The 26,949-nt window shown below is 41.1% G+C and overlaps 1 protein-coding gene across 1 annotated transcript in view; it reads right to left on the bottom strand.

Annotated features, from left to right (window-relative positions):
- The window catches only part of SEC23A (SEC23 homolog A, COPII coat complex component), a 56,161-nt gene that overhangs the window by 15,274 nt on the left and 13,938 nt on the right, over window positions 1-26,949 (bottom strand). The window contains exons 6-16 of the mRNA XM_060175458.1: window positions 25,650-25,726; window positions 23,623-23,767; window positions 20,811-20,969; window positions 17,594-17,709; window positions 15,697-15,820; window positions 13,658-13,738; window positions 11,651-11,740; window positions 10,642-10,748; window positions 6,998-7,151; window positions 4,901-4,978; window positions 1,209-1,370 (exon numbers count right to left, since the gene is read on the bottom strand). Of these exons, the coding sequence (XP_060031441.1) occupies window positions 1,209-1,370; window positions 4,901-4,978; window positions 6,998-7,151; window positions 10,642-10,748; window positions 11,651-11,740; window positions 13,658-13,738; window positions 15,697-15,820; window positions 17,594-17,709; window positions 20,811-20,969; window positions 23,623-23,767; window positions 25,650-25,726 (1,293 nt within the window). The remainder of the gene's footprint in view (window positions 1-1,208; window positions 1,371-4,900; window positions 4,979-6,997; window positions 7,152-10,641; window positions 10,749-11,650; window positions 11,741-13,657; window positions 13,739-15,696; window positions 15,821-17,593; window positions 17,710-20,810; window positions 20,970-23,622; window positions 23,768-25,649; window positions 25,727-26,949) is intronic.

Raw genomic sequence — 26,949 nt, forward strand, 5'->3', positions numbered from 1 at the left:
CCAAGGTCAAGCCATATCATCACATCTGCCAGTGATGCTCTGGTTTCTTTCTTTTTATAAATAAACAGTCTGAAGGTGTAAGACAAAAGCTTAAACTAATGATGTAAATTTGGGTATCACATGAATGAAGATGGTAATTTTCCTGCATCAAAGAGAGAGAACAGAAATGCCCAGAGACTGGGTCCTAGAACATCGCAACTTCTGGGTCTAAGAGTTCAGGAGGTCGCGAAAGCAGGCAGCCATGGTCTTGGAAGTGGCGCAGTGGGTAAAGCACCGGATTCTACCATGAGGTCCCAAGTTCGATCCCCAGCAGCACATGTACCAGAGTGATGTCTGGTTCTTTCTCTCCTCCTATTTTTCTCATGAATAAATAAATAAATAAATAATTTTTTTTAAAAAAAGGAAGAAAGAAAGAAAGCAGGCAGTGAATAGGAGGGAAAACAGTAGACACTTAAAAGTGTTAACAAAACAAGAAAGCAAAGACTTTCAGTTTTCAGAGTAAAAAGAGTTGAGTGTCTGGCAAAACACAGAACTCTGTTGGCAATTGCTTCAACACAATGTTTGAGGAATCTGACTTGTAGACGAAGAGAAGAGAATATAGGGTGAGAAAGAATAGACAACTAACAACTAGATAGTAAACCAATATTGAGTCAGTGATAAAAAGATTAAAAAAGAGAGAGAACTTCTGTTTAGACAGACGGTCCTAACTACTAGACACTAGCTCTAGATAAGCCATAAGTTTCAGAGTCATCATCTCTTCTGGACGTTGTTTAAAAATAAGAAAAATCATATGTGACAACCACTATCTCGTAAACTATTATTTCCCTAATAAATTATAAATAATAATAAGCCCTAGAAGATTTGATTAACCAAATGAGCAAAAAGATTTCAAGTTTCAAATCTCTCCCAGACCACTATTAAATATAGTTGTTTATACTTTTTATTTAATTTGCTAGGACAAAGAGAAATTGAGAAATAAGCGGGGGAGAGAGGGAGAGAGAGAGAGAGAGAGAGAGAGAGACCTGCAGCACTGCTCCCCTGTTCATGAAACTTCCCCCATGTGGGGGACTAGGGGCTTGAACCTGGGTCCTGGCACATGGTAACAAATGCACTTACACGGGGCACCACTGCCCGACCCCCTATTAACACTTCTTAATGGTGCACATCACAGTAACAAAAGCAGTTTGGTTTCTGTATGTCCCTCTTACCTCTGGCGGCCCACTAAAAGAATATGCATACAGAATAGGCTGGATCATGATTAGAGACTGGGTCAGGTCTTGACGCATAAAATGGTGACGATAATATGAACTCTCATCTGGACTGTTGTTAAAAACTTGCAAGAAGGGAGATCTTCTTAAGTGAAACATAAACTGTAAGATAAAACACGTAAAATAGCTTTTACTAATTTGAATATTGCAACAAGAAATTTACTATTATAGAAATAGCAACCAACAATTACAAAACAGTAATTTGACTACAACTGTTAACAACACACTAACACAGCAAGTTATATAATAACATTCTAATTACATTCTTCAGAAAGAATCTTAATCATAGGTTTTACCAATTACAGCTCGACATTTTTCTTTAAAGTGAAAGCGGCAACTCCAAGGGAAAAAAGACTAAGAACAAGAAACCTCTGCTCAGATCTAAGTTATTCAGAGGATGGTGGTACATTAGCAGCTGACACAGCTCCAGACTGTGTTACTACTCAAGAGCCTAAGAGAATATAAACACAAAGCAAACCTTTCTATATTTTTTCTAACTATGAAAAATTGTACCAGAAAGAATCTACACAGGTCTTTTACAAAAGGACTTACATACTACAGTTTCTTGTTTCTTTTTTTTTTTTCCTCACACCTTAGTTTCTTAATACATAAGGTTTGCTGTCAAATGTAAAACAATCCCCAATAAAGAAATTTAAAAAAAATACATAAGGTTTACCCTATCCCTAAGAAACATTAATTAGACTTGGCTTCACTTCACTACTTTTTCCTCTTGCACTCATTCTTCATGAAAAAAAGAAAAAAAAAATTAGATCAAAAAGTGAGTCATGGATGTGAGGGCGATCTGGTTGCGACATCTGTCACCCCATTGATCGCCAGGGTTGATTCGGCTGATCTGGCTGGCTAGGCGGGTGTCCCCTTCCTCCCTCACCGCTCCATGTGCGTCCCTCCCGAAGCTGCGCACTCGGTCAAAGAGGACGGTCTTCCCCGAATAGAGACGGACCGGTCTTCGGACGAGGGTATACGAGTAGCTGCGCTCCCCTGCTAGAACCTCCAAACAAGCTCTCAAAAAGTGAGTCATACCAGGATAAGAACAGCTAGTGTCTTTTTACACGAAGGGTCTTTGATACAGTCAGTAGAGTTACTCCTTTTTCTTTTAATATTTTTTTATTATATTTATTTTTTCCCTTTTGTTGTCCTTGTTGTTTTTATTGTTGCTGTTGTTATTGATGTCCTTGTTGTTGGATAGGACAGAGAGAAATGGAGAGAGGAGGGGAAGACAGAGAGGGGGAGAGAAAGACAGACACCTGCAGACCTGCTTCACCACTTGTGAAGCGACTCCCCGGGGGCTTGAACCAGGAATCTAACGCTGATCTTTGCAATTCACTTCACGCTGCACTACCACCCGACTCCCCTACCTTTTTTTTTTTTTTTGCCTCCAGGGTTATTGCTGAGGCTCGGTGCCTGCACTATTAATCCACTGCAACTGGAGGTTATTTTTTCCCTTTTGTTGCCCTTGTTGTTTATTGTTGTTGGTATTGTTGTTGTTACTGCTCTTCCTGTTGGATAGGACAGAGAGAAATAGAGAGAGGAGGGGAAGACAGAGAGGGGGGAGAGAAAGATAGACACTTATGAAGATAGTCACTTATGAAGCGACTCCCCTGCAGGTGGGGAACCAGGGGCTCGAACCGGGATCCTTTCGCCGGTCCTTCCACTTTGCGCCATCTGCACTTAACCCCCTGCGCTTAACCCACTGCAACAACGCCTGACTCCCCTCATTCCTTTTCTAATAATTCACTGAGAGGTTCTTGCTAATCCCTTCAGCCATTCCTATTTACTAACAGAAATGTGTAACTAGTAAATCTGAGGGGTAAATATCTTGAAAATGAAGACCTCCCCTTAAATTTTATCTATGCCGCCCTTTCTAAGGTCATCGAGCTTTGAAAAACTCTCAAAAACGTATTTCTGGATCTCCTGCTCTCTATTTCCCACAGGAAGGGGAAGCTGGGGTGTTCAGATCTCTCATATCTACAAAGACCTTTTAGGTCTAAGAATTAAAGAGCAGGTTTAGAGTAGGGAGAGAAGGAAAAATACAAAAAAGTATAGAGAAAATAGTCAAAAACTTTGGCCACTGCCCTCAATCCCTTTCCTATTATGCCGCAGCGAGGAAGCCTGAGAATTCCCAGATAGAACATGTCTTGCCTGTTAAGAAAAGTAAAGTCTACCTTTTTTCCAAGCATTCCAATACCTTAACCAGGTGTTTAAGGAAGTTTTCCTATATAAACATGCAGTCTCTAGATTAAAAATCAATACCTGATTTTCCAAATAACAGTAAAGATGATGGTAATAGATCTGAAGAGAAAGTGGATGCTGTAAATAAGAGTTTTTGTGATGCGTCAGCAAGATAGCTAATCGGGCAAGGTATCTGCTTTTCCATACACTTGGTCCAGGTTCAAGCCCCTGGTACACCACTTGGGAGTACTACAGCACTGGGAGAAGTCTGCCTGCCTTCTTTCCTTCCTTCCTCCCTCCCTCTATCTGAAAAAGTTGACCCTGAGAAGTGAAGCCCTGCTAGCAACCAAAAACACACACTTTTTTTGTGAGCAAATATTCTAATATCTAACAGCTGAAAACGAATCACTCTTCAGGCTAAGATGAAATACAGTCTCTTCTATAAAGATGTATCAAACCACCCACTTGGAAGAGTCACGTTAAGTTTCTTTTGAATTCAGTGTATATTTCACATGATTTCTCACTTTTCCTCACTGTTCATGTTTTAGATTTGTCCCTTTAGACTGAAAGCTCCTTGAAAAGAAAACCCAGGTCAGACATCACTATTCTCCTACAATTCCTTGCACAGAGTACTCAGGTGAATGTTCTCTCTATTACTAGCAGTCTGGACTTTGAAGATCTATTAAAAAACAAACAAGGGGAGGGGGCAGGTGGTGGCACATCTTTTTAAGCACATGATACCAGGGACAAAGACCTAGGTTTAAGCACCGACTCCCATCTGCAGGTGGGGGACGTTTCACAAGTGGTGAAGCAGGCCTACAGATGTCTATCTTTTTCTCCTCTCTCATTCCCTCCTCTCCCCTCCCCTCTCAATGTCTATCTTATTAAATAAAAAACAGAAAGGGGGGGAATAGCCCCAGTGATAACCCTGATGGCAAACAGACACAGACACAGACAGACAGACAGACAGACAGACACACACACACACACACACACACACACACACACTTCACTGTCCAATTAGAAAAGACTCTGTAAGGTAAATCAAGTTAAGTTTTTTCCTATTTTCCTGATACCTTCCCACAAAACTCGAAATTCTCAGGAGGTGATGCTCTGCTCTAAGACTAGCTGATTGCCAAGGTCCTTTTGGTACCACTGTTGTTAGATCCTTTATATCAGGTGGAACGCTAACTTGACTCACATCTAATTCTGCCCCATAGTAAGGTTATGGGACAAATTACATTTTGCCACAAACCAGTGACTAATCTACAAGCCCAAAAATAAAAATCCTACATGCTTCTCACTGATTCCTCACAGTACAGTATTCATTTCTTAGTCATCCCAAAGAATAGCCAAAAAATAGATGAATAATAAAATACAAGTAACAAAGAGAGACCCCATGCTACTGTCAATGCTATAACTTGAACTTGTTATCTACTTACCTGTGGATAAAGGGAGAATGTTTCTGAAAATCTGAAGGAACTGGGATCGTCTTTATGATACTCTCCAAATTTCTGACACTAAATGTAAAATAAAATATGTTAGCAGCAATATGTTTCCTGGCACAGAGCTAAAGTGCTGCTCTACTGACAGAAAACCATTACTTTTTTTTTTTTTTAAGACAGACAAAAAGGCAGACAGAGAGTGGCAGAGACCACAACAGCAAAGTTTCCTCCAATGTGATGGCGACCAGGCTTGAACCCAGGTGACCACATAGCAAAGCAGAACACTATTCAAGAGAGCTATTTTGCCAGGCCAGAAAGTCACTACTCTTTAGGAGTCAGATAGCTGGCTGGCATTGTTAAAAATTGGAATATAATCTAACAACTTACTAAGAGACTGGTTTCAACCAAAGAAATAACATTTGAATTTCAGAAGCAAATAATAAATTGCTTGAATGTATTGCATGTCTGAGGCCCTTGATTTAACCCCCTACACAACATGAGACAAAAGCAGGTCAAACTCCATGAATGGTGAGTCAGTGGGTTTGTTCTAGCTCAAAAATAAATAAATTAATAATGATGATGATGATGATGATGATGATGATGATAACTGGGCTGGGAATTAGAGATGGAGAACATGCCTTACATTTATGAGGCCCTGGATTATATCTCCTGCACTGCATAAAAACAAAAATAAAAGGCGGCCAGGCGGTGGCACCTGGTTGAGCACATGTTGCAATGCGTAAGGACCCGGGTTCCAGCCTCTGGTCCCCACCTGCATGGGGAAAGCTTTGCGAGTGGTGAAGCAGGGCTGCAAGTGTCTCTCCCTCTCTATAACCCCCTTCCTTCTCGATTTCTGGCTGTCTCTATCCAATAAATAAATAAAGATTTTTAAAAAATTTAAAAAAAAACAGTAGAAAACTATAAAAGTTGAAAAATATGCAAGTCAGTAAAAAAAATGCTATAAATAAATAAAAGAGCTATAGTACAAAGTAGTCACTCTAAAATTTTAATGGAAAAAAAGGCATTTTTGTGGGAGTTGGGCAGTAGCACAGCGGGCTAAATGCAGGTGGTGCAAAGCACAAGGACCAGCATAAAGATCCCGGTACAAGGCCCTGGCTCCCCACCTGCAGGGCAGTTGCTTCACAGGCGGTGAAGCAGGTCTGCAGATGTCTGTCTTTCTCTCCCCTCTCTGTCTTCCCCTCCTCTCTCCATCTCTCCCTGTCCTATCCAATAACGACGACATCAATAACAACAACAATAATAACTACAAGGGCAACAAAAGGGAATAAATAAATAAATATTTTTTTAAAAAATGCATTTTTGTGGGGCTAGGCAATGGCATACCTGGTTAAGCACACACATTAATAGTGCACAAGGATCTAGGTTCAAGCCCCTGGTCCCCACCTATGGGAGGAAGCTTCATGAGTGGTGAAGCAGGTCTCTGTCTCTTTCCCTATCTTTCCTCCTCTATCAATTTCTATCTCTATGTAATAAAAATAAATAAATAAAATGTTACAAAAGTAAAAAAGCATTTTGATTACAAGAGGAGATAAACCTCTTTCTCAGAAACTTGCAGACCTTTATACAGTCGTTAGTTAGGCTATTAAGTACCTCGAAAGAAGTGTATTGTACCGTGGTCCAGGAGATGGCGCAGTGGCTAAGGCACTAGACTCTCAAGCATGAGGTCCTGAGTTCAATCCCTGGCAGCACATGTACCAGAGTGATGTCTGGTTCTTTTTCTCCTCCTCTCTTTCTCATTAATAAATAAATAAAATCTTTAAAAGAAAATACAGAGGATAAAAATAAAAAAAAAGAAGTGTATTGTACCAAAGTAAAAGACTCTGGGGGGGGGGGGGATGGATGGGATTCAAGTCCTGGAACAGGATGGCAGAGGACCCAGTGGGGGTTGTGCTGTTGTGTGGAAAACTGGGAAATGTTATGCATGTACAAACTATTGTATTTACTGTCGAATGTAAAACATTCATCCTCCAAAAACAAAATAAAAATAAAAGTACTTCGAAAGAGGTCAGCAGCAACGAAGGCTTACTGCAATGAGAGTGTACTGACGCAGAAGAGCACATGTGGACTCCTTACCAGGCGGATGAGCTGTCTGTCTAGCCACCTAAGCACGTCTGGTCCTTCCTCTGTCTCTGCTCTGTATATCGCCAGCCGTGCCATGAGAATAGCAGCTGCCTCCTGGTCAAAAGATGCAGCAATGTTTTGGATTTGCGTTTGAGCATCTGCCCAGCTAGAGACAAGAAGAAAACACAGAAATTCTGCTGAGTTACTGTCTTCACAATCTCATAGATGGTTGTCATAGATTTAAACTGAAAAAAAAAAACCAGAAAATTATTCTGAAACTTCAATATTACCTTCAAATAAACATTTAAAAAAATCACTAACAGCAATTTCAGTAGACTACTTGTCATTTATCAGAAAAATATATCCAAGCTTAAAAAAAAAAAAAAAAAAAGATCAGGGAGTCAGGTATAGGTGCAGTAGGTTAAGCGCACATGGCGCGAAGCACAAAGACAAGCGTAAGGATCCCGGTTCGAGTCCCTGGCTCCCCAACTGCAGGGGATTCACTTCACAGGCGGTGACGCAGGTCTGCAGGCGTCTGTCTTTCTCTCCCCCTTTCTGTCTTCCCCTCCTCTCTCCATTTCTCTCTGTCCTATCCAACAACGACGACATCTATAATAACAACAATAAAACAAGGGCAACAAAAATGGGGGAAAATGGCCTTCAGGAGCAATGGATTCATAGTGCAGGCACTGAGTCACAGCAATAACCCTCGAGGCAAAAAAAAAAAAAATCCTCCTAGGTTACTATAAAGGTAACATATTCCGGGGGTCTGGCAGTAGTGCAGCAGGTTAAGTGCATATGGCGCCAAGCCCAAGGACCGGCATAAAGAACCCGGTTCAATAGGGCACCAAAGTAAAAACCCTGTGGTGAGGGGGAGGGTGGACATGCGGCTTCCTGGGCTGGTGGGGGGGTAGGATGGGGGTGGGGGTGGGGGTTGGGTGGGTGGGATGGGACACAGTCTTTTGGTGGTGGGAATGGTGTTTATGTACACTCCTAGTAAAGTGTAGTCATATAAATCACTAGTTAGTTGAGAGGGGGGAAATTAATTGTATGTCTCAAAGTTTTTAAAACACAGACTGAGTCTTTTTAATATATAGGCTGTGTATTTGATTTGTGGACTCTCTCAAAAGCCTAGACCACGTAGATCAGAAGCAACCAATAGCACAGCTATATAAGATACTGGGTACTGTACAGCAAACCCTAACAAAAGGACTTTTCAAAGTTAACCCAATTACCAAATAATGTGATAATAACAGTAACTATGCATTGTCTTTTTGAATCCTAAGACAGCAGGAACCTCACATCTCCACTATAGAGCCTATATTTCCCCCAGTCCTGGAACCTTAGGATAGGGCCCACTTTCCCGCATGCCTCTCCCAATCCATATCAAATAATATTGTATCTGCCGATCGCAACCTAATCAATGCAATGATTGCCACCTCAACATGCTTCAGCTCAGACTGAGTCCAGAGACTTCAGGTGTGGAATGACAACCCTTCAGCTTCATTACTCGGGTGAGACCTTTCCTTTCATAGCATTCTCTAATTCCATTCCATCCCAGGTGGATCACTTTCTAACAAAGTCCCAAAACCTAGATACAGACCAGGTTCTGTGAGAGAGAGCATATGCTCACACGTATCCATAAACTACTACAAAATATATACCTGAAAGCAGAAGTGTACTAGAGTTTGCAGTGAGTATCCCCCTAACACTTCCTCTCCACTATTCCAACCTTTGCATCCATCATTTGTTTGGCTTCGTATGTTAACTCTCTTTTCAGCCACCAGGTTCCAGATGCCATCAGGATGCCAGCCAGGCTTCCCTGGACTGAAGACCCCACCAATGTGTCCTGGAGCTCCTCTTCCCCAGAGCCCCACCCTACTAGGGAAAGAGAGAGACAGACTGGGAGTATGGACTGACCAGTCAACGCCCATGTTCAGCGGGGAAGCAATTACAGAAGCCAGACCTTCCACCTTCTGCAACCCACAACGACCCTGGGTCCATGCTCCCAGAGGGCTAGAGAATGGGAAAGCTATCAGGGGAGGGGGTGGGATATGGAGATTGGGTGGTGGGAACTGTGTGGAGTTATACCCCTTCTACCCTATGGTTTTGTTAATTTATCCTTTCTTAAATAAAAAATTTAAAAAAAAAAAGATCCCGGTTCGAGTCCCCAGCTGCAGGGGGTCACTTCATAGGCAATGAAGCAGGTCTGCAGGTGTCTATCTTTCTCTCTCCCTCTTTGTCTTACCCTCTTCTCTCCATTTCTCTCTGTCTTATCCAACAACAATGACAACAATAAAACAACAAGGGCAACAAAAGGGGGAGAAAAGTAACATATTCCTTAAAACATTAAGACTTCTACAAATAGGGAGTCAGGCGGTAGCGCAGCGGGTTAAGCACACGTGGCACAAAGCGCAAGGACCCGGGTTCGAGCCCCCGGCTCCCCACCTGCAGGGGAGTCGCTTCACAGGCAATGAAGCAGGTCTGCAGGTGTCTGTCTTTCTCTCCCCCTCTCTGTCTCCCCATCCTCTCTCCATTTCTCTCTGTCCTATCCAACAACAACGCTATCAACAACAACAATAATAACTACGACAACAATTAAAAAAAAAACACCAAGGGCAACAAAAAGGAAAATAAATCATTTTAAAAAATTAAGAAAAAAAAACTTCTACAAATGAAACTAATAAGGTGCAGCCATGCATAAAAACATAAGGTATACAAACTTCAAAAACATTTTTTTCAATTTTATAAAAGTAGAGATGGAGACATAAAAATTAGTTTCCTCCCAGTCTAAGTAATATGTACATCTATATGTATAATGTTTATTGGGTTGGAGAAACAGCAAGGTGATTTAAGGAATAGACTTTCACATTTAGGCACCAGAGGTCCCAGGTTCAATCCCCAGAATCACCAAAAGCCAAAACTGAACAGTGATTGGGCAAGAACAAAATAAACCAAAAAAAAAAAAAAAAGTATAAATAAATAAATAAGAATAATGCTATTAGTTTTTTTCTCCTTTTCTCAGAGATAAATAATAGAATTGAATTAAAAATGCCTTACAGGAATGACAATGAATATTTAAACAAGTAAGCTGAGTTACAAAAAGAATGAAAGAAAATGTTAAGTCATAACTGTTCTAGTTTTTTTTTTTTTTATTTCTTTTTTGCAGTGCTAGGATTTCATACATGCTTGATTCTACTGCTCCTGGGCCATCACTGTTTTATTCTTTTTATTTCAGATAAAGAGTGGGTGAGACTGAGTGGCGGCACACCTAATTAAGTGTATACATTGTCCAGTGCTCAAGGACCTGGGTTCAAAACTCTGGGCCCCATCTGCAGGGGGCAGGGGTGGGGGGTGTTTCATTAGTGGTGAAGTAGTGCTGCAGGTGTCTCTCATTCCCTCTCGCTATCCAAACAAAGAAAGAAAGAAACAAAGAATTTAAAAGAGTGAGTAGAGGGGAGAATGGGAAAGAAACGACAGCACCAGCCCAAGGACTCAAACCACCAGGATCTTAAACACAGTGAGGGCCACACTCTCCCAAGTAAGCTGTTGTCTCCAGCTCCTAGATGTTCATTTCCCAGTCAGGAAAGTCTCCTAAAAGAGGAGCCCAGGATGGGAGCAGCAGCCAAATTAAATCTCTAACAAGCACGACTTACTTCCTGGCAATGGTGGTCACTCGGATGCGTCTCTGTCCACTTGAATGTTGATACTGGGTCACAAACTGGATTGCGCCGCGCCCCCCTTGAGGAATTGGGGCATTATGCTGTGGAAAAGGACTGAACATTAACCAGGATCTTGTCCACTGATGCTGTACAATCAGCAATTGCATATTTTCACACTAAAATTCATCCTAAAAGCAACTGGGATGCTTGATTCCAGTCATACAAACTGGCTATATTGAGCACATTACAGAAAATAAGACTGCAGGTGGGGTGGGGGTGATGAAGGATGAGAGGAGTGAACCCAGCTAGGAATCAGTCTCAAGGAATATGTAACTCAGTGGGACATGACGAAACGAAGGGAGAAGCCAAAGGGGGTTAACAGATGAGACTCAGCAGCAGAGCACAGTCTCTGAGCGAGAGCTCTGCAATCCAAGCACTACATAAGTGCTCTGGTCTTTTTCTCTCTCAGGAAATAAATATTTTTTAAAAATGAAAGAAAATCAGATAAAGAAGGGTGTGAGAGCGGCAATGTTGACTAGCAGTAGTTAAATAGGGAGAAGTCAGGATCAATCCTTCTCTTCTGGGTATGTAGGAAAAGCAGGACTTTTAGGGAGATAATCACACAGTGAAGAGATGACCACTAGGAGACCGTTAGTGAGAAGAGGACAACAGTGATACATATATATTAGTGATCCTTAGAGGGAAAAAACAGAAAGGCCCAGAAAGAAAACTTTTTCATGCCCATGGACAACAGATATTCTTGGCTTGGTTTCTGTTTGCTTTGTCTTAGTTCTGGCTAACAAGAGGCACACTATCTCTTTCACAAATTTCCACTGCTGAGCATATTCCCAGGACCCCGGGAGTTAATTAATGAGCAATGCCTTCCACGTGCTGGGCGGGGCCTGTGTTGGATCCTCTGCAGCACATGGAATCTATGAGGTGTTTATAGCCTTAAATACTTATTCAAATGTATGTTTCAATATTCGAACATAAAAAGTCATACCTGATTGACAACTTCAAAATATATGGCTATGGTTGTCGTGGGGCTGAGTCCACATATCTTCCACTGGCAGGTGCCCCCTGTCCCTATCTCCTGTAAAAGGATAAGAAACTTGTGTGAGAGCTGGAGACACAATTTATTGTTCTAGTAAATACTAAGAGGGGGGAGGGAAGACTCCACTAAAAAAAAAAAATCAGGTTTCTAACAAATTCAAATATTAAAATACTAAGAATTTTCAAGATCAAATAAAGACATCATTATACAACAAAATTATAAAATAACTCAATTTTTATTAATTTAAAGATGATGATTCTCAATAAAACTTCTGGCATAATTATTTATGAAACATGCAAAATGCTTGAAGTTAGCTTATAAACTGTCACTTTAAAAAACTCCCTTTGGGGAGTCAGGCTGTAGCTCAGCGGGTTAAGCGCAGGTGGTGCAAAGCACAAGGGCGGCGTAAGGATCCCGGTTTGAGCCCCCGGCTCCCCACCTGCAGGGGAGTCGCTTCACAGGCGGTGAAGCAGGTCTGCAGGTGTCTATCTTTCTCTCCCCCCTCTGTCTTCCCCTCCTCTCTCCATTTCTCTCTGTCCTATCCAACAACGACAATATCAATAACTACAACAATAAAGACAAGGGGCAACAAAAATAAATAAATAAATATTAAAAAAAAAAAACTCCCTTTGGTAGCGGGTTAAGTGCAGGTGGCACGAAGCGCAAGGACCAGTAAAAGGATCCCAGTTTAAGCCCCTGGCTCCCCATCTGCAGGGGGAGTCGCTTCACAGGTGGTGAAGCAGGTCTGCAGCTGTCTGTCTTTCTCTCCCCCTCTCTGTCTTCCCCTCCTCTCTCCATTTCTCTCTGTCCTATCCAACAACAACAACAGCAATAATAACTACAACAATAAAACAACAAGGGCAACAAAAGGGAATAAATAAATAAATAAATAAATAAACAATAAAGATAACTCCCTTTGTGTTACTATCTCATATCCCATCTAGTCACAAGAATCTTACCACAAAAAAAGAAAAAAAAAAGAATCTACCATAATGAAGCCCATTATATGCTCATTAGATGGATTAACAAAAAAGAAAGTGAATGGGAGTCAGGTGGCAGCACAGCAGGTGGCACAAAGCAAAAGGATGGGCATAAGGATCCTGGTTCGAGCCCCCGGATCCCCACCTGCAGGGGAGTCGCTTCACAAGTGCTGAAGCAGGTCTGCAGGCGTCTGTCTTTCTCTCCCCCTCTATCTTCCCCTCCTCTCTCCATTTCTCTCTGTCCTATCCAACAACGAAATCAGTAACAACTACAATAATAACTATAACAACGATGAAAAACAAGGGCAACAAAAGGGAAAATAAATTAATTAATTAATTTTTAAAAAAGAAAGTGACTGAAACTTAAAACTCGCCCATTCAGTTAGGCTGCTAGAAATTCTACTAACAAAAATTATTCTGGAATTTTTGACTTTCAGAAATCTCCAAATTTCCAAATCACAACTGTTTTTGATTAGGCACAGTAGGGCAGCATGAAAAAAACTTAGGCATTAACTGGGGAATGTTATGCATGTACAAACTACTGTATTTACTGTGGAATGTAAAACATTAATTCCCCAATAAAGAAATAAAAAAAAAAATGAAGAAAAAAAAAGAAAAAAAACTTAGGCATTAAAATTAAGACTGGTGTGGTCCTGAGATCAATCCGCAGAACCACATGCGCCAGAGTGATGCTGGCTGGCCTCTTTCTCTCTCGAGAGCCCTCTGTCTCTGTCTCTCTTCTGAAATGAGCAAATCTTTAAAAGTTCATAGAATTCTGGTGACAGTGTACTTTTTTGATTTAGGGGTAAACAGAAAAAAGAAATAATAAGCAACTACAAAGAGATTCAAGAGAGACTGGACCACATTCTACTAAAAAATTTAGCCCACACAGTAATTCTGAAATGAACACCAGATCTTTGTTGGTTCTTCCCTATTAATTAGCTGTCATTTCTTTCCTAGAATAAAGGAGACTTACATTTTCAGACACGCAGGGTCCTTTAGAATTTAGGGACACACAGGGTCCAATAGCTCCTGAAATCTTTATTTCTCTTGAAGTCTAAAAAAAAAAAAAAGACCTAGGTTTGCTCAAAGATATTCCAACATTCAACTGTAAGTATACAACAATACAGATTATTTCCCATAATTACCCAAAGGTCAATTAAAACATACTAAAGTTTAAAATAATCAATCAAGTTACAATAAAAACAATAAGTTAAAATAATCAATCAAGTTACAACAGTAACTTCAAAATTCAACATCTTGCCCTGACCTAACTTTAATTCTGTTTTCAGTTGTTTTCTTTGTGTTTCTATTTGAGAACCTCACTCTGAATTCAAAGTCATACCATGCCCGAAGTCCATAATGTTCTAACCCAAAAACTTGAACATCATCATCTGTTTTTCCTCCCACATAAAATCTGTCAAAATTAGTTTCTTTGGGACTGGGTGGTGGTAGCCCTGGTTGCATGCACATATTACCATGTCAAAGGACCCAGGTCCAAACCACCCCCCATCCCCACCTGGAGGGGGAAAGCTTCATGAGTGGTGAAATAGGGCTGCAGGTTATCTTCCTCTCTCTCTCTCTCTCTCTCTCTCTCTCTCTCTCTCTCTCTTTCCCTTTGTCTTAGAAAATCAAATAAAAAAATTTTAAAAAACAAATTAATTTCTTAGGGGGGCCAGGTGGCACACCTGATTGAGTGCATGTTACGATATGCAAGGACCCAGCTTCGAGCCTCCCAGTCCCCACCTGCAGGGGGAAAGCTTTGTGAGCGGTGAAACAGGTCTGCAGGTGTCTCTGTCTCCCTCTCTATCTCCCCGTCCCTCTCAATTTCTGACTATCTCTATCCAATAAATAAAAATAAGAAAAAATGTAAGAAAAAATTAAGTTTCTTTCTGATTTCTGCTGCAACTAAAATTTAAGCTACCATTACCACTTAACAAGAAATTAGAAAGTCCCAATAAAACAATTACTAACTGTCCAAATGGCAAAGGGCAAGTTTCACTTTAGTCAGAGAACATATCCTTCAATTAAAGAAATCTAACACTAACATTTAAAAAAAAAAAAAGGGGACAACAAAAAAGAGAAGACATACTTAAAAAGTCAAATCCTGGAGTTGGGCAGTAGCACAGCAGGTTAAGCACACATGGCGCAAAGCGCAAGGACCGGTGTAAGGATCCCGGTTCGAGCCCCCGGCTCCCCACCTGCAGGGGAGTCGCTTCACAGGCAGCTAAGCAGGTCTGCAGGTGTCTGTCTTTCTCTCCCCCTCTCTGTCTTCCCCATCTCTCTCCATTTCTCTCTGTCCTATCCAACAAAGATGACATCAATTACAACTACAACAACAATTTTAAAAAAAGGCAACAGAAGGGAAAATAAATATTTTTTAAAAAGTCAAATCCTTTATGTAGAAAAAAAATAGGGGTCAAATGGTGGCATATTTGGTAGAACAGACACGTTATAATGTGCAAGGACCCAGGTTCGAGTCCCTGGTCTCCACCTTCAGGGATGTGAAGCAGTGCTGCAGGTCTCTATTTATTTATTTACTTATTTATTTATTTACTTATTCCCTTTTGTTGCCCTTGTTTTTGTAGTGACTGTTGTTGTTGATGACGTCGTTGTTGGATAGGACAGAGAGAAATGGAGAGGAGGGGAAGACAGAGAGGGGGAGAGAAAGACAGACACCTGCAGACCTGCTTCATCGCCTGTGAAGCGATTCCCCTGCAGGTGGGGAGCCGGGGGCTGAACTGGGATCCTTACGCCGGTCCTTGTGCTTGGCGCCACGTGCGCTTAACCCGCTGCACTGCCACTGGACTCCCTCTCTCTCTCCATTTATACCCCCTCTTCCTTCTCAATTTTCTCTGTCTCTTCCAAAATAAGTAAATAAGATGAACATTAATAAAAAGCTCTTTGTATAAAGCATATATTAAATTTAACTAAGGACAGATTTTTTAAATTATGAGCAAGTCTACAAATATGCTTCTTGGTAACTTACCAGGCACGTGAAGTTTTGGTTCTTACCTTTATTTCTAAAGTGCCACCAAAGCCCATTTTAAACTGGCCATGCATATCTTTGGTAAAGACTCTCTGAAAAGTCTGCTTGAATAAGGAAGTATTAAAAGAGTCGCCCATTACCATGTATCCTCTGCATAGAAAGAACAACAACAACAACAAAATGTGACTCAAACACAGGAGTCTCTGTATTAAAACTAGAAAACCAATTACTTTTAAAATATTAACAGCGGAAGGGCGGGGGTAGATAGCATAGTGCTTGTGCCTGAGGCTCCCAAGTCCCATGTTCAATCCCCGGCACCACCATAAGCCAGAGCTGAGCAGTGCTCTGGTGTTTCTCTCTGCGTCTTTCTCTCTTTGCATCTCTCTCAAAAATAAAAAGAAAGAAAATACTCTTAACATACTAGCAGCAGAGCCAAGAGATGGCTCAGCCTATAGAGAGCACACTCAGTCATGTTCAAGGATCTGGTCTTGAGCCCTCAGTGACCACGTCAGACCCGCCAGAGAGGGAGGCACCTTCACAGGAAAAGCTTCACACATGACGGGTTCAGGCCAGGGAGAGAGCTCTCTCTGCGCATTATCAGCGCAGCCAACTAGCACGCCTGGGGCCACGGTTCAATCTCTGGTACCACCATATGGCAAAGCTAAGCAATGCTCTGGTATCTCTCAAAAAGACAAGTAAATTATAGGTTATATTCTTGTTTCTACATTCCACTGAAGAAAAACAACTGAAGTCAGATAATCCTTTTAAAACATTAAGCCATTTTTTGGGGGGGGACCAAGCTACGCTGCTGGTGGGAATGCAAACTGGGGCAGCCCCTTTGGGAGACTGCATGGAGAGTCCTTAAACAGATAAAAATGGAATTACCTTATGACCCAGCAATCCACTCTTAGGCATTTCTCTAGTGGACTCTCAGACACTAATTTGAAGGGATGCATGCACCCGTATATTCATAGCTGCATTATTCACAATCGCCAAAGTAGAAGCAGACTTTGGAAGCAACAGATGACTAGCTAAAGAAGTGATGGAATATCTACTCCGTGAAATACTACTTTGCAGTCAAAAAAGATGTTATTGTGGTCCAGGAGGTGGCACAGTGGATAAAGCACTGGACTCTCAAGCATGAGGTCCTGAGTTCGATCCCTGGCAGTGATGGCTGGTTCTTTCTCTCCTCCTACCTTTCTCATGAATAAATAAATAAATAAATAAATTATTTTTAAAAAAGAAAAAAATATGTTATCATGTCCTTTCAGGAAAAACAGGCTAGAACCACAGGTGATCATGCTTAGCAAAATGAGTGAAGAGATGAAAGGCCGCTACTGGATGGTTTTACTCAGATACGGAATCTAAAAAACCAATGCACATGAATTTGCAAAAAAAAAAACAAGCAAAATGTTTCTAAGACTTGTGTGAGAACTAGTTGTGTTTGGGAGGTGGGAGTGTAGGATACCTAACTTTGGTGGTGGGTGTGGCATGGAGCTGTACCCTGTAATCTTACAGTCTTATAAACCATCATTAGTTACAAAGACATTATGCCAAGCATCCTGGGAGTTGGCTAGTTTTTCAAGCAAAACGTGGTTTCTTTTGCTGTACTTTACACTATTTAAAAAAATTTCTATTTATAAAATGGAAATATTGACAAGACTATTGAATAAGATGGGTACATTTCCACACAATTTCCACGCCCCCCCAAAAAAAAACCCATATTCAATCCCCTCCCTTGACAGCTTTCCTATTCTTTATCCCTCTGGGAGTATGGACCCAGGATCATTATGGGGTGCAAAAGGTGAGGTTCAGAAGGCATTAACAGCTATTGTCCTGAAATGGTAGAATGATGATCCTTTCTCCCCCTAGACTATCACTGATTTGTAACCGCCAGCACTGTAAAAATATATAAATACATACCCAGTAAGGTTGGGACAGCATTTCATCTCCAGGAGACCTGTCTGATCTAATGCACACGCATAGATGTCAATAACATGACCAGTTGTAGCGGCTCGATTAGCTAGAGCTTCAAAGTGCTATAAAAGAATTGGTTTCAAATCAGTATGCCAATGTAAACATTCTGTAAGTTTTCCCAATAGATCAAAATAATGTGAGAAATACCAAAATAGTCCACATAGCATTTAAATGTAAACTTCCTTACGCTGTTAACAGTATCTACAACAACCCAAAGGTAACATCACACTTAAATGGTATTGAGGTAGAAAATTACTTGCTCTGGTTAAATTCACTGCCCTATCTTAGCAAGTGGCACAATAACTTCTCTAAGTCTTTATTTCTTTCCAAGGCATTCTTCCTGAGGCTGGGCAGTGGAGCACTTGGAAGAGTGTCCACATTACCACGAACAAGGACCCAGGGTTCAAGTCCTCAGTCCCCACTAGCAGCAAGGAAACTTGACAAGCAGAAAAGGAAGTACTGCAGTTAACACTTCTCTCTCCTCTCTCTCTCTCGTCATCTACCTACTTTATCTCTTGTCTCTTACCCTGGATCAAAAAAAAAAAAAAGAAGTAGAGAACTTGAAGACATATTAAGTGAGATAAGCCAAAAGGAGAAGGGTACTCACTTATAAGCAAGACTTACAGAATAGGAAGAGGGAGAGAGAGCACAGGGTAAACATGGACTGGGCATGGTGCATTGCACTAAAGCAAAAGACTCTGGAAAAAGAGGGAGACGGAGGGGCAGAAGGGAATCTTGTGGTCCTGGTGCACAATGAAATTGTGTCTATGGTCCATGACTACTATAAAGCATTAAACCCCCCCATAAAAAGATTTTTAAAAATATTTACTTTTTGTTGCCCTTGTTGTTTTTATTGTTGTTATAGTTATTACTGTTGTTGATCTCATCGATGTTGGATAGGGCAGAGAGAAATGGAGAGAGGAGGGGAAGACAGAGAGGGGGAGAGAAAGACAGACACCTACAGACCTGCTTCACCACCTGTAAAGCGACTCCCCTGCAGGTGGGGAGCCAGGGGCTCGAACCGGGATCCTCAGGTTGGTCCTTGCGTTTTGTGCCACATGTGCTTAACCCGCTGCGCTACAGCCCAACTCCCATAAAAAGATTTTATAAAAAGTGAAGAGGGGGGTTCAGGTCCTAGCACAATGGTGGAGAGCTTAGGCAAGGGGATAGAGTGTTATGCAGAAAACGGAAAATTTTTCTTTTTTCACTTAGTTTGTTTTTTTTTAATTAGGGGGATTAATGGTTTATAGTCAACAGTAAATACAGTAGTTGGCACATGTGTAAATGTCTCAGTTTCCTGCATAAAGTACTAACCCCCCCCTCCACTTAGGACCTCCTCCACCTTTTGAGTTGTAGGACCTGAACCCACCCCCACCCCCAAGAAAACTGAGAAATTGTATGCACGTACCAACAACTGTATTTACTGTCAACTATAAACCATTAATCCGCCCAGTAAAAAATAATAAAGTAAAAGATGTGATGGTGAAATAGAATGTTTTGAAAATATGTTATAAAAAAAAAGATGTGAAAAATAAAGAAGAAAAAGGGAAAGGAATAAAACGGCTGCTGGGAGCAATGAATTGTGTGAACATTAATCTCCAGCAATAAAACTTGTACCAAAAAAGAAAATAAATAACAGTAACGATCCAAGTTCATAAAGAACATTACATGTGGTCCAGAAGGTGGCACAATGCATTGGATTCTCAAACGTGATGTCAGAGGACCTAGAGGGGATTGAATTGTTAGGTGGAAAACTGAGAAATGTTATATATGTACAAACTATTGTACTTTTTTGTTACTGTATTTTATTGTTGACTATAAATCACTAATCCCCCAATTAAAAAAGAAAAAAGAAACATTAACAGAAAAGTGCGTAAAGATGAACTAATCTGTTCACACGTGTCCATAAACTAGGGCAAAATATATACGTGAGGAGTCGGGCTGTAGCACAGCGGGTTAAGCGCAGGTGGCGCTAAGCACAAGGACCTGCATAAGGATCCTGGTTCAAGCCCTGGCTCCCCACCTGCAGATGTGTCGCTTCACAAGCGGTGAAACAGGTCTGCAAGTGTCTATCTTTCTCTCCCTCTCTCTGTCTTCCCCCTCCTCTCTCCATTTCTCTCTGTCCTATCCAACAACAATGACAACAATAATAACTACAACAATAAAACAACAAGGGCAACAAAAGGGAATAAATAAAATAAATATAAAAAAAAAATATATATATATATATATATATATATACGTGAAAGCAAAAGTACACAATAGTCTGCAGTGAGTGCCCCCAACACTTCATCTGCACTATTCCACCTTCTGCATCCCACAATGACCTTGGTTCCATACTCCCAGGGGGATAAAGAATGGGAAAGCTATCAAGGGAGGGGATGGGATATGGAGATCTGGTGGTGGGAATTGTGTAGAATTGTACCCCTCCTATCCTATGGTTTTATTAATGGCTCCTTTTTTTTTTATTGTTGTAGTTATTGTTGTTGTTACTGATGTCGTCGTTGTTGGATAGGACACAGAGAAACGGAGAGAGGAGGAGAAGACAGAGAGGGGGAGAGAAAGACAGACACCTGCAGACCTGCTTCACCGCCTGTGAAGCAACTCCCCTGCAGGTGGGGAGCCGGGAGCTTGAACCGGGATCCTTACAATGGTCCCTGCGCTTTGCGCCACATGCACTTAACCTGCTGCGGTACTGCCAGACTCCCTCATGTCTCCTTTTTTAAATTAATTAATTAACTTAAAAAAATTAAAATTAAAAAAAAGATGCACTAATCAGGCTATGAGATTCACATACTTCTTATACATACACATCTCTAAGGAATAGCCTCTTGGAAATTTAAAAAAAAAAATGTAAAGAGCAAGAAATAATTTAATGTGAATATATTTTTGGAAGTTATTTTTTTAATATTGTTATTTATTTACTGAATCTAGACAGAAAAAAAAAAAACAGACAGAAACCTGGATTCAAGCCCCTGGTCCCACCTGTAGTGTTGCAGGTTATCTGTCTCTCTCCCTCTCTCCACCCCCCCCAATTTTTTTTTTATGTCTTGGCAAGAAACAAGAAAGTCTTCTGAATAGCAGTTATTTATTATGTGTGTTCCTCCTCTTCCATCAAATTAAGTTTTCTAATTAGGCTGAAAGACTTCAACACCAGAATTACCTTAGTTCCTTTTTTAACATATTTGGCATTGTCTTTTTCAATGTCGTGCCACGATCTTATAGGTGTCTTCAATTCATCTCCAACCACCATTCCAGGTCCCTGAGTAGCTGGACCACCAATGAACATCATGATACGAGCACCAGTGTTAGGAAAAGTACACTGTTGGAGAAGGGGGGAAAAAAGAGGGGGTAGGAAGAAAGGAAAGTAAGTTGTGAAAAGAGTTTAGTGGAAATCACAAAGGACATACATTTCGGACATACACAAATTTCTTTTGTTTTATCTAGAAAGTAAGAAAATATACATTTTTCAAGAAATCAGATAAAATGTTTAAGTGAAATTTTAAAACAAGATATTGGTGTGGTCTAAGAGGTGGCGCAGTAGATAAAGTACTGGACTCTCAAGCATGAGGTCCCGACTTTGATCCCCGGCAGCACAGGTACCAGAGTGATGTCTGTTCTAAACAGCCGTGCTTCCTAGTTTTAAAATAACCTGTGAACTCTTTGTTTTATACACAGATATGATACATGAATGATATGTATTTTCATGAGTTTAAAGAGAAGCAGAACATTTGCATGGTGTCCAGGATCCATGCCATGTAATGTCTAACTAAAAAAAGGGAATAAGTGATGTTACAGTGAGGGGAGGAAAAAAACAACCTGTGACCATCATCAGCAATGAGGCAAATTAAGAATCATGTGCCATCTCACATGGCACAGCAGAAGTCCAGTATTTCCTGCATTATTTCTGCCAACGATGCGAGACCTGCATCTAAACGGGAGGCTACAGCACGTCAAGCCACGAAATAGCTCACTCGGATAGTGTTGCTTGGCCGTGTGCGTGTGCACTACCCAGGCTCGAATCCAGCCCCCATCAAATCGGAGGAAGCTTCAGTGTTGTGGTTACTTTCTCTTTCTCTGTCTCCCTGTCTGTCTGTCTGTCTACCTAGCTATCTATCTACCTCTATCTTAAAGGAAGACAGACAACAAAGAGAGAGGCCATGCATAAAATAATAGTCCTGAATCCTCCTAAGGGTCAGCATCATGAAAGTAAAGACTAAGAAACTATTCCACACTGAAAGGAATTAAAGACAGACATAGTTACGAAATGAATCCCTCTGCAAATAAGTCTTTTTCTTTCGGTGGGGGGAGGATGTGTGTGTGTGTGTATGTGTGTGTGTGTGTGTTTTTAAAGGGCTAGGGGGTAGGAAAGGTAGCATAATGGTTATACAAACATACTTTCATGCCAAAGGCTTCAAGTTCCCAGGTTCAATCCCCCATACCACTATAGGCCAGAGCTGAGCAGTGCTCTGGTTAAAATAATAATAATAATAATAATAATAATAATAATAATAATAATAAATTTTAAAAGGCTAGGAAGATAGCAAAATAGTCATGCAAAAACACTTTCATGCTTTAGGCACTAACTGTCTCAAGTTCAATACCCATAGGCCAGGCCAGCTGAGCAGTACACTCTGGTTAAAATACACACACATACATACACACACACACACACACACACACACACACACACACACACACATTAGGATAATGGGCAAATTTGAATGAAGTGTGACAATGAAGTGGCAGTAAAGTGTCACAGTCAATACTCTGGTTTTAATATTTATATAATGGTAGGCAGAAGAATATCTGGGCTTATAAGAAATACAATTAAAGAATTCAAAAGCTCAAGCATATGATGTTAGCATTTAATCTCAGCTCAAAAATAGAGTTCTTTTCAACTTTTCTGTAAATCTGATAGTACGTTAAATTTTTTAACCACTTTAACTCTATTTTCTAATTAAAAATAAAACTCTTTTATTTTTAACTCCTTTCTTCCTACCACTGTTAGCTAGCATTTCAATGATATCCTTCCAGAACCCTTTTTTAACTTTAACTCTATTTTAACTCTATTTTTTTTCTTTTATTTATTTATTTATTCCATTTTGTTGCCCTTGTTGTTCCATTGTTGTAGTTATCAGTTGTTGTTATTGATGTCATCGTTGTTAGGACAGAGAGAAATGGAGAGAAGAGGGGAAGACACAGAGGGGGAGAGAAAGACAGACACCTGCAGACCTGCTTCACCGCCTGTGAAGTGACTCCCCTGCAGGTGGGGAGCCAGGGGCTTGAACCAGGATCCTTATGCTGGTCCTTGTGCTTTGTGCCTCCTGCGCTTAACCTGCTGCACTACCACCGACTCCCTTAACTCTTTTTCTAATTAAAAATAAAACTCCTTTAACTCTATTTAACTCACTTTAACTCTATTTTCTAATTAAAATTAAAACTCCTTTCTTCCTACCACTGTTAGTTAGCTAGCATTTCGATGATATCCTTCCAGAACCCCTTTTTTTTTTGCCACTAGGGTTATTACTGGGGCTCGGTGCCAACACTAAGAATCCCCTGCTCCCAGCAGATAGATATATTCCCCTGTTTTCTTAGACAGGACAAAGAGAAAGTGAGGGGAGGAGACAGGAAGGAAGAGAGAAAGAGACACCTGTAACACTGCTTCACTACACATGAAATGTCCCCCCGTAAGTGGGGAGCGGGGGTTCAAACCCAGGTCCTTGCATGGGTCTTAGCCCTTAGTACTATGAGCGCTTAACAGGCCCACCCCCCAGAAGCTTCTCTAAACACAAAAAGATATAATGCAGATAAAACTTTAAATAAAATCCCGTACACACCATCTTATGAGATGAGCTTTTCAGTGAACATTCTGTTGTACATATTGCGCACGCACACACACACACACACACACACACACACACACACACACACACACACACGTAGGAATTCCACAACAAAGTCATTGTCACTACCTCAAGGAGTCCTACAGCTATGGAGAGCGCCACCCCAGAGGAACGCAAAGGTCTTTTCCCCTGTGGTACAGGCCAGGGGTCTCGCTGCAGTTCTCCCAGAAGATCTGTGAGATTCATGTCTATTTTCTGTACTGGTTGCAAAAATCTGTAAAATAAAATTAAATAAAAATCCATCTAATGTTTATGGGTGAGGGTTTAAGAAACTGTCCACTTTTCTAAAAATAAATACTTTGGACACACATTTGATCTAACTTTTGTGTACATCAGAACCGATGGAAGGCTTGTTTTAACAGAGGTCGCTTTTTCTAGAATTTTGTTTCAGCTGGTTTTGGGTGGGACCCAAGAAACAGCATTTCAGACCGGTTTCTAAGTGATGCTGCCACTGTCTGGGAACCAGGAATATAAATGTTACAAGTGAAGCAAACCAGTATTACTTCAATACTGAAAACTAAATCAACCTTAGTTCTAAGGCTACTGACATAATTATGAGAAGACACATAAACTCATTTTCAGTAGTATCAGCTCTACTTAGAAAGCTTAGAGGAAAGGCTGAGACCCAGTAAACTACACATTTGCCATCCAGGAGGACCTGGGTGCAAGCCCACACAGTAACCACATAACCACAGAGGAACACCATGCACTGAGGAAGTGTAGGAGTGGGCCAGGGAGATAGCAGTAGCGGCAGCACATGAGCTTTTCATGCCTGAGGCGCCAGAAGTCCCGGGTTCAATCCCTAGTACCACCGTAAACCATAAACCAGAAGTGAAGTACTGTTGTAACTGTGCTCTCTTGCTCTTTCTGCCTCTTCCCCCCACCTTGTGTCCCTTCCTGTTTCCATCTGAGAAAGAGAGAGACAGAAGTAAAAAAAATAATAAAGTCCACCAGCGAAAACATCTCAAATGCTGCTCAGTCACCCCTTGGGTGGATTCCATGTGATGTATTCCATGTTGCGCTCCTCCCCATTAAACAGCAGATGCAAGACCGTCCTGGAAGCCACAGAATTACTAGAAGCACAAACTAACTGTGTGTATATTTAGCTACTGGCTACTGCTTCTTTTATTCTTTTTTCCCCAGAGCTGAAAGACTGCAGAGCTCTCTATTTGATTTTTTTTATTTCTTTTTTCTTTTTTTATATTTATTTTCCCTTTTGTTGCCCTTGTTTTTCATTGTTGTTGTAGTTATTGTTGTTGTTATTGACGTCGTAGTTGTTAAATAGGACAGAGAAATGGAGAGAGGAAGGGAAGACAGAGAGGGGGAGAGAAAGACAGACACCTGCAGACCTGCTTCAACTCCTCTACAGGTGGGTGGGGAGCCGGGGGCTCGAACCGGGATCCTTATGCCTGTCTTTGCGCTTTGTGCCATGTGCGCTTAACCAGCTTTGCTACCGCCCGACTCCCTCTATTTGATTTTTGAGAGCATTCTGTTTTCTTAATGTCTGATACTAGAAACTCATTTGCTTCACATGTCAGTTGTATCAAATATTTAAAGATGCATTTTATAGACAAGTTCTGTTTTTGAACTTTGTGGAACTATTCCAATTAATTTATCAGTTATGGTGAGTGTTTATATTGTGAATATATAATCCAATCTTTATCTGTAAAGCCTACAGTATGCTTTTATTACATAATACTTTTTTATAAAGTGTCTTCTGACTTGGCTATAATATTGGAGTCTAAGTTGACAGCTTGGTTCCTTAAAGTTCTAGTTACAAACAAAAGTTTCTTTTTTTAATATTTATTTATTTCCTTTTGTTGTCCTTGTTTTTTTATTGTTGTAGTTATTGTTGTTGTTACTGATGTCGTCATTGTTGGACAGGACAGAGAGAAATGGAGAGAGGAGGGGAAGACAGAAAGGGGGAGAGAAAGACAGACAGCTGCAGACCTGCTTCACCATCTGTGAAGCGACTCCCCTGCAGGTGGGGAGCTGGGGGCTCGATCCGGGATCCTTACTCCGGTCCTTGCGCTTTGCGCCACGTGCGCTTAACCCGCTGCGCTACCGCCCAGCCCCCCGCCAGTTGCACCTCTTACCTGTTGGAAGGAGGTGGCTGCTGGACCTGCGGACCACGTGGTGCCTGGGCAGGTACTTTTGAGAGCCCCAGCATTTCCTGTAAAGACATCACGGCTACAATATTCACTGTTACTGCTAAAGTAACTACTTGCCATGTGCTATGCTAGGCATTACTAGGACACAAAAATAAAGAGCACAAGGTGAGGCCTAGGAAATGACAAAGCAGTTGAGCAAGACACTTTGATGCCCAAAGCTCTGAGGTTCCCGGCTCAGTCCCTGACACCCTAGCAGGCCAGAGCTGAGCAGTGTTCTATGAATCGAATTAGACTGCATAAGAGACAGACCAGGTGGTCTCTCGCTCTCACTCAATCTTTTGAAAAATAACTAGATAACTAATAATAAAACAAAGCATTATGTGAGCAAAGAATGAGACTCAGAAAAAACGTTATTCTAGGGCTGGAGAGAGAGCACATTGGTTATGTAAAAAAGACTTTCATTGAGGAAAATGGGTCCTGATACTGGGGCACCTTGGAACATTCCTACTCATGACCACAGAATGTGAGCTCAGATCTACAGGGATGCAGAGGTCACATAGGCTTCTAAGCTGACTATGGGGCCCAGATCACATCAAATCAGTGGGGTTTACAGTCAACAATACTTATACACCTTTCCCATTAGGGAGCTACTCTCTTCCCTGATCCAGCTTTATGGTCCTTTTTCCAACCATGCCACCATCTCCCCAGACAATAACTAGGATCCACCTGCATATCAGATTTCAGGCTCAGGGAAAAAAAAAACAACTAGTATAGTCTTGGGCCCTTTGGAATATAACTAAAATATACCTACTAGCCTTTAGGTTCATGATTAGTCAACAATTTGTTTGGCTTTATATGTTAACTCTCTTTTCAGCCATCGGGTTCTAGATGCTAGCATGATGCCAACCAGATTTCCCTGGACAGACAACCCGACCAATGTGTCCTGGAGCTCTGATTCCCCAGAGCCCCACCCCACTAGGGAAAGTATGGATCAACCAGTCAATGCCCATGTTCAGCAGGGCAGCAATTACAGAAGCCAGACCTTCCACCTTCTGCAACCCACAATGACCTTGGGTCCATACTCCCAGAGGGATAAAGAATAGGAAAGCTATCAGGGGAGGGGATGGGATACAGATTCTGGTGGTAGAAACTGTATGGAGTTGTACCCCTCTTATCCTATGGTTTTGTCAGTGTTTCCTTTTTATAAATAAAAATAAATAAAATAAATAAAAACTAATTTAAAAAAAAGACTTTCATACCTGAGACTCTAAGATTCCAAGTTGAA

The sequence above is a fragment of the Erinaceus europaeus genome, chromosome 16 (genome assembly GCF_950295315.1).
Source record: "Erinaceus europaeus chromosome 16, mEriEur2.1, whole genome shotgun sequence".
Lineage (NCBI taxonomy): Eukaryota > Metazoa > Chordata > Mammalia > Eulipotyphla > Erinaceidae > Erinaceus > Erinaceus europaeus.